Source organism: Sinocyclocheilus grahami, unplaced genomic scaffold (genome assembly GCF_001515645.1).
Source record: "Sinocyclocheilus grahami isolate Dianchi unplaced genomic scaffold, SAMN03320097.WGS_v1.1 scaffold20.1, whole genome shotgun sequence".
Taxonomy (NCBI): Eukaryota; Metazoa; Chordata; class Actinopteri; order Cypriniformes; family Cyprinidae; genus Sinocyclocheilus; species Sinocyclocheilus grahami.
In genome coordinates, this window is record NW_015505199.1 from 1,482,810 (window position 1) to 1,491,419 (window position 8,610).

General features: G+C 37.3%; 1 protein-coding gene across 1 annotated transcript in view; it reads left to right on the forward strand.

The window, feature by feature from the left end:
• grpr (gastrin-releasing peptide receptor) overlaps nucleotides 1-2,455 on the forward strand; it is an 11,004-nt gene extending 8,549 nt beyond the window's left edge. Inside the window, exon 3 of the mRNA XM_016239570.1 lies at nucleotides 1,801-2,455. Within this exon, the coding sequence (XP_016095056.1) occupies nucleotides 1,801-2,184 (384 nt within the window). The 3' untranslated portion in view covers nucleotides 2,185-2,455. The remainder of the gene's footprint in view (nucleotides 1-1,800) is intronic.
• The last annotated feature ends 6,155 nt before the right edge of the window (nucleotides 2,456-8,610 follow it).

Here is an 8,610-nt window from a genome sequence, read left to right on the forward strand (position 1 = left end):
CCCCCCAAAAATACTTGGGGAAATTTACGGGGCTGTACTCGGGGCCTGGAGCCCTCCCTGGGCTTAACGGGGAATCTGGAGCCCTCCCTGTGCTTAACTGGGGATCTGGAGCCCTCCCTGTGCTTAACTGGGGATCTGGAGCCCTCCCTGTGCTTAACTGGGGATCTGGAGCCCTCCCTGGGCTTAACTGGGGATCAGGAGACCGTCCTGGGCTGAACGGGGAAACAGGAGCCCGTCCTGTGCTGAACTGGGGATCAGGAGCCCTCCCTGGGCTGAACTGGGGATCAGGAGCCCTTCCTGGGCTATACTCGGGAACAGAAGCCCTTCTCGGGCACACTAACGTCCTTGGGGCTTGCCACACTAACGTCCTTGGGGCTTGCCACACTAACGTCCTTGGGGCTTGCCACACTAACGTCCTTGGGGCTTGCCACACTAACGTCCTTGGGGCTTGCCACACTAACGTCCTTGGGGCTTGCCACACTAACGTCCTTCGGGCTTGCCACACTAACGTCCTTCGGGCTTGCCACACTAACTGCCGGCTGACTTGGGGAAGCCGCGGACGGCGGCGGACTGGTTCTGGCTCAGGACCGGACACTCCCCAGACACTGGAAGACACCTTCCCTCCAAGTTAGTCCAGTGGTGTCTGGGAGGTCCACGGAGCGATGGTAGTTGGCCCCGAGCCAGAACAGCTGATTGAGGACGGCGTCCCCTAACGCCGTCACCTCAGCGGGCTTGCAGAACTCCCGGGCGTACTCGTAGAAGGGGAGATCGCGGCGAGCTAGGGCGGCGATGTGAGCGGCAATTTCCATCGCCGCGGGGTGGGGAAAAACCAGGAAACAAAAACGGTCAAAAAGGCGGGGAAAAACAAACGCGAGGAAAAAGTCGCCGCTCACTTTCGGTTTTGGTCCGGTATTCTGTCACGGGTGCACTGCTGAGCAGACTGAGGAGCAAGGAACAGAGAGAGACGAGGAGTACATCAATCCAACTGAGTTTAATTGACACAAGGGAACATGGAACACTCACGCTATACATAATGACATGAACATAGACATTCAATACCGGACCCTGGAGCACACACAGGGAACCCTATTTATACACACAGGAGGAGGGGATGATGAGACACACCTGGGAGCAATGAAACATCAAGGGAAACACCTGGGACAAATTAAACATGGGAAAGGAAGGCACATGAGGATCAAAACAACCACAAAACACGGAACAGAGTCTGACAAGGAGATCCAATAGCAAAATGGTTTTATTAAATAAAACAAAAGCAGGTAATCAAAACACAGTGATACAGAGCACTAGGCGCAAACAGTAGCAAAAATAATACCAGACCAACAACTGAAAGAACTGAGGAACCTAAATACACAAGGATAATGAACTCAAAACACAAACAGGTGTGATCTAATTAATCATATAATGAATAATATAGAAACTAATGATAAACAGGAACAGAGAACAAAAGAAAAACTCCTTGATAATGAAACAAAAATATGACTGACAATCTTATTTTTTTAAATGCGTTTAATACGTTAAAACATTTTTTTCCCCCAAACAGGTTCTTGACAACTCCCTCTGTCTGCTATTGGTCGAACAAACAATTAGTCCCACCCATATCATGCCATTGGTTGAGCCTTCAAAGTTGAAAGAGCCAGAATAGGATATTTTTAAAGCATTTTATAAAGAAAAAAAAATAGCACAATCTTTATACCATTATTAGATTATTTGAAATAGGACAATCTGTGATTTTTAGCTTTTCTGTATGTGATATTTACGTCTCTGTTCTCTGAACCGTAGATTGAGTCACGGATGCGGCTTGCCAAGACAGTGCTGGTGTTTGTGGGTCTTTTTGCCATCTGCTGGCTCCCCAACCACGTGATTTACCTCTACCGGTCCTACCACTACACAGAAGTGGACACCTCAATGGCCCATTTCATCTCCAGTGTGTGCGCACGTATCCTTGCCTTCACCAACTCTTGCGTGAATCCATTCGCTCTCTACCTACTCAGCAAATCCTTTAGGAAGCAGTTCAACAAACAGCTTTGCTGCTGCTGCCCGTCCATCTTGCTGCGTTCACAAAGCACTAGGCGTAACAACACGCGACTGAGTTCAATCAAAAGTTCCCAGAACCACTCGGTTGCTAGCTTCAGCCTTGTCAATGGCAATGCTGTCTGCCATTAGAGCTTCCTACATTAGGAATTGTTCACCCAAAAATGAAAACCTTCATAGATCTGCTTTTGCACTCCACAGAAAAAAATAACAGCATATAGGTTTGTAAATAACGACAGAATTTTCATTTTTGGCTGAACTATTCCTTTCAAATGACTGAAATAACATGTTTAGTTGCAGAGACTACAAGAAACTGGGAAGGTTTTGTGCCTGTTGGTTACTGTTTAATTGGATTTTGTATTGTAATTGGTTTCACAGACTAAAATACAATTGAAAATGAGGACAATGGAAATCTTTATGAACTTTGAGACTTTCAGTGATCTCTAACTCACTTTCAATCAATGTTGTTAATTAATTAATGTTGTTAATTAATTGTTAGTTTATGGCATTTCAAAGATAAATTGAAAGATTAATGTGCTTGTCTGTAATGTGCTCAAATTGAGAGGCACTTGGGCACTTGCAGGATTTTATCTGAGGGCACAGAGGTTTTTGTTGTTGTTGTTGTTCTTGCAAAAACAAAACTAAAAGTTCAAAATCCAATATATGCTAATGTTTGGAAATCAACTCTGAGATAAGTTTTAATTTTCTTTAATATGTGTCTCTAGACATATTTTAAAACACGAAAATGGCAAAAAATAATGAAATGGTCGAAGACATCCATCTAGTTTATGTTCACATAGGAAAACAACTGAAAAACAGTGCGAACGAAGTAGATAGCTAACTATATTATATCTATTGTAATACTATTGTATTTTATGTTTTGGCGAATTGGTGGCTAATCTGTATGAGCTCATTCATATGTTTTTATACTGTACAATCTACTTACACCCCACTGACGTTTAAATTTAGGAGTGGGGCTAGGGGTGAATCTTTATACTTTTATGTTTCTGTATGAATCACATTGTATAAATTCATACAATATTGCCACCTCGTAAAATAGGTCCATTTTCTCATGAGATCGAGTGATATCCAGTTCATATAGCGCTGTTTATTCTCTGTGTTCTATCTTGATTTCTGGGCCCCTGAACAACATATTGACTCGAGACCCCTGTGCGAATCACCCTTTTTACCCCCTCGGTAAAAATCGTCCTAACCTTCCCCCCCGTTATGGCGCCCCTGGCCACTGAAGAGGCAAACCCATGTCAATGTGAAGGAATGAACAAAGATTATGCGATTTACTCAATACTTATTTATTTTGTTTGGTTTGCAGTATTGTATGTTATACTGTATGTAAATATTTTTCATGCTGACTTGCAGTTCTAATGAGTTTACAGAGGTAACCAGGACTGTGATTGTTCTGAATATTTGGATGTATATTTTTCATGAATTTTTTGGTTTTAAGTTTACAGAGGTCAATTTGGAAAAAGCACTTATTTCATTGTTTTTAAATGGGAACAAAAATAGTCAGTGTCATTGTCTGCTTTACATGATAAAATTAAGGATAATTAATGAAGGACACAAGCTTTTGCAGTGCCTTTAGGGGATCATTCTTTGTATTTTCAAGATGCTGAAAAAAATTCTTCATTGCAGTTTCATGGCTCAGTCCATCTCAATGCTTTTATTTTTTTTTATTTATTTTTTTTTGCCGTATTTGCCGAAGAGCATAGTGGCAAACTGATGGAGCTTTTCACTGTCATAGACTGCTGTTCTTTTTATCTAAAACAGACACTATAAGATGAAAAGAAAACTTTTTGACCTGTAATGGAGTTATTGTGCAATCATGTTTTTGTCGTTGTGGACTTGTGATCTTGTTTCACATGAAGAAGCTCAAGTGTATTTGACTTTGTGAATAAAATGGTGCATTTGCCCGCTAAAATAGCTCCATATTACATGATTGTCCATTTTTGAAAGCTTAGTGTGTACGACCAGTACAATAATTTACAATTCTGGGGGAAAAAAAGATTACAACAACAAAAGAAAAGAAAAAGGCCATCAACTATCAGGAATGGAGAGATAATACTGTGGAATAAAGGAGAAAATTAAGGAGAAAGATGCCTTTTGTCCCATCAGAGTGGTGTAGTTACAACATTTACCAGAAGGGGCAAACTGGACCATGCTTAACCTTGACCTCTTGGATGAGATGAGCAAGCAGTTGATAATTATTAGTCTGATGATAAGAAAGATAAAAGCAATGGGTCCCACTTTATATTAAGTGGCCTTAAATACTATGTACTTACATCAAAAAATAATACAATATACTTATTGTGTTCATATTGTATTGCAAAACACTTCTGCTGCTATTGAGGTGGGATACGGGTAAGGTTAGGGACAGGTTTGGTGGTATGGGTAGGTTTAAGGGTGGGTTAAGGTGTAAGGGATGGGTCAACAGTGTAATTATAAATGTACTTTCAGAAATTAATTACAGATGTAATTACACGCAGGTATTTTTAAAATATAAGTACAATGTAAAAACATGGATGTATGTGTTGTACCAAATGATTAATTTAAATGTAAGTACATAGTTGTTAAGGCCACTTAATATAAAGTGGGTCCAAGCAATGAGATCATGTCGGATAAAAAGATATGACCTTTTATTAAACCATGTGGGATCAAAACTCATTTGGAGGCCCCCAATGTTTTATCCAGACCAGATATTGATGTTCAGACAGCTGATGTAATGAACGCACAGAACATTTATGAGGATTTTTTTTTCCATCAGTTTGTAAATCAGTATTTTCTCACCCAAGTTTTTTCTCACCAACCCCTCTTTAGAGGTATATAACAGAGCCATATCTGTTCCTTAGGGATATTTGAGATGATTAGATCGAGTAAAAATAGATGTATGGGAGCAAAAAGTGGTGTTGAGGTCAATCGGACGTTTTAAGAATGCTTGTACTGGAAAACATGAGTTGTTTTTCCACTGTATCTTCCTCTGCTGTCAAATAATCAATTTGTTATTAAATGTTTTACCATTTGACAGCAGTTAAAGCCTTTATTTGTTTGCATTCACCCCGTTACTGTTTTTACTTTTTTATATGACTATATTTTTCTTTAAATTAGGGTAATTATAGTTAACTGAAACTAAAACCTTAACAAAATGTTTGTTACTTGAAGTTAAATAAACATTAAATGAAATAATATATATATATAGGAGCTAGTTGACAAAGCAACATTTCTCATTTTCATTTAGGTGAGCTTGATGTACTAAAGCTATATCTGAAATAAAAATGAATACAAACTATATAGACTTAATGTAAAAAATAAAAAATAATAAAAATGTGTAAAACTTTAAAATTCAAATGAAAATGGATATGGAAAATATAAAAATGAAAAATAATTCAAAATCTTAATGCAAACTATATAACAGTAGCCGAATGATACTAAAAAAAATACTGTAAACATATAACTGCTCTCATTATTGGCAGTGAAGCCAGTACACAGAGGTTTAGTTAAGAAAAATGCAAATTATTTTTAATAAGAAGAGAAAATACATCAATTATGAATGAATGGATAATACATGTCTTTTCTGCAGCCTAATGTTTCCAAATGTGTCCGGTTTATCTGACAATATTGATTGTTTACTCATTTTAATGTTGGTGGAATGTGAAGTTCCTGCAGCTCCAAATACAACTGCAAAAATAATAATGAATGTTTTCAAACAGGTTTCTTGAACACTTATTCTGTTGGTTGCTCCAGTGTCACTGTGTCAGGCTAAAAGGCTTAATTTATTAATTAATTTATTAATTTATTTTGTTTTGTAAAGTGACTGACCAAAAATGGATCTGTTTATACTGGGTTTATTATGATATATTGTGGTAAGTGACTTGTGATTGGCAGGAATAATGATTGAACCAGAGTGGTTGTATTTATTCAGAATGATGCTGTGTTAGTGAACAACGCAAGCTGCAGTCAAACCTAAAAGCACTCTGTGTTTTGGAATAACTTGGTTTTTAACATTTCCCCTGATATGTGTTTTGACTTGTCACTTTGGATCAGTAAGTGTTTCCTTATGCACATCTCTCTCTCTCTCTCTCTCTCTCTCTCTCTGTGTGTGTGTGTGTGTGTGTGTGTGTGTTTGTGGTTTATGAGGACACAAATTTGTATAATGACATGGGTATGACATAGGTATTACAACGAGAAGGTGATTTATGAGGACATTTTGAGTGTCCCCGTAATTTAAAAGCCTTATAAATCATTCAGAATGAGTTTTTTTGAAAATCTAAAAATGCACAAAGTTTCCTGTGAGGGGTAGGTTTAGGGGTAGGGTTGGTGTAGGGCAATAGAAAATGCGGTTTGAACAGTATAAAAACCATTACGCCTATGGAGAGTCCTCATAAACCATAAAAACCAACATGAGTATGTGCGTGCGCGCGTGCATGCTTTTAGAGTGAATTTGCACCTTTAAATCATTAATCACACATTTGCACTAAAGGTCAAAAATTACAAGGTTGGATTTATTGTCATGTAGTAAATTGCTGACTTGGAATCATATTTATCTTGCACAAAAATTAGTCGAGACAACCGGCACCAGGCCCTCTGCACTTACTTTATTGAGGTTAACACTGATTTGGAAGAGATCATTTTAGATACACCACGGATCAGCCCAGAATGCCAAACATTAAGATATTTTCTGGCCGTTTGCATCCGGATCCTGTCTTTGTGTGTTCCACACTGCTGCAGATGCCAGTAAAATCAATTCTATTGTCATGTAGTAAATTGCTGACTTGGAATCATATTTATCTTGCACAAAAATTAGTCGAGACAACCGGCACCAGGCCCTCTGCACTTACTTTATTGAGGTTAACACTGATTTGGAAGAGATCATTTTAGATACACCACGGATCAGCCCAGAATGCCAAACATTAAGATATTTTCTGGCAGTTTGCATCCGGATCCTGTCTTTGTGTGTTCCACACTGCTGCAGATGCCAGTAAAATCAATTTAATGGCAGGTCTATTGTGTTTTAACATGTCTATTTAAACATTTGATCTTCTTTTATAACATTATGCACCAGGTGGGCACTTTGCGCTGAACTAACATTGAGGTGCTATACTGAGCTCAGTGAATCATACAGTACACTGTTCAAGTTCATTGTTTACCCTCATGACAGAGGCAGCTCCAATTACTTAGATACAAATGTGCATATATGATATGATAGATTTAAATATATTTTTACATTTATATATAAAGCAATGTTTTCATCAAACCATACACAATATGTGGTACTTCATGGTATCATTCAAATTAACTCTGTTTATTCAAGTCAAATATATTATTTAATATGACTGCATCAAACTGACTTCACCAACTGGAATGCTAAATGGGGGTCTATTTTTGTTCTGTAATGGAGAGTATCTTTCCATCACTCCGCTCTGGGCATGTGCAATGGGCTGTGCACTTCCTGTAAATACCTCATCATCAATATCAGGGTAATTGCGGGAAATTGATCAAAGCAGTTTGGCAAGCACTTCATCAAAAACATACGTATCTGACGGCCACAGCATTTGACTTGCACAAATATGTGGGCATGACTCTACATAACAACATAGTATGCATATATATATATATATATATATATGTTTTGGTAATCTGTCAATTTCTTGGATAAGACCTTGCAAAAACAAGCTATAGCCTTTGATCTTTTATCAGTTATTTTCACAAGCTTCTGTCCTCTGATGCTATCACTTTAATTAGGAAAAACCACTGAAAACATTTCCTGAGCTACAGGACTGTATAATTGTGGACTGTTTTGCTTTAGAAACTGAAAATGTAAGAAAATGTTTATTACGTAAAGAGCCATGTTATACAGAAAGAAAAACAACAGGCATAAAAAAATATGCATTTATTTTCTTTAACATGCAATGTTATTTATTCATTGTATGTGTTCGACCATACAGAGCACCATACACCACAAATAAATGCACTATGCTGTTCACACACATCACATCACATTGGAGTTTTTTACCAGAGATTAATTCAGTTTGTTAAAAATTTAATTAAAGACATTTATAATATATTATAATATTCAAAATTTAAAACAAAAATGTAGCTGTCCTTGTCAAGTGAAGGAATGCAGTTCAGTAACTACACACAAAAACACTGTATTGCCATTTCCACTTCATTAGGCAGAACAACCATTTTCAACACCATAGCACAACTGTGCTTGTAATAATAAAAAAGGCTTCACAAGCATCAAATCAGTTCATTAGAATGATTCTTAAGTAATGAATGAACATTCATAGATTGTAGTAATGGCTTTATTAAGGCTAAAGACTTTATTTTAAGGCTTAAAAAAAGTTAAAATAAGGAAAAAAAAAAAGATAAGTAGTCATATTTTCATAAAATATACATTATAACATTTTATAGTATCATACAGTAAATACTTTCAAATTTCAAACCATTGAATATATATACCACATATAAAAATTTAAAACAAGCAGTCTCACATAGATTGTAGTAATGGCTTTATTAAGGCTAAAGACTTTATTTTAAGGCTTA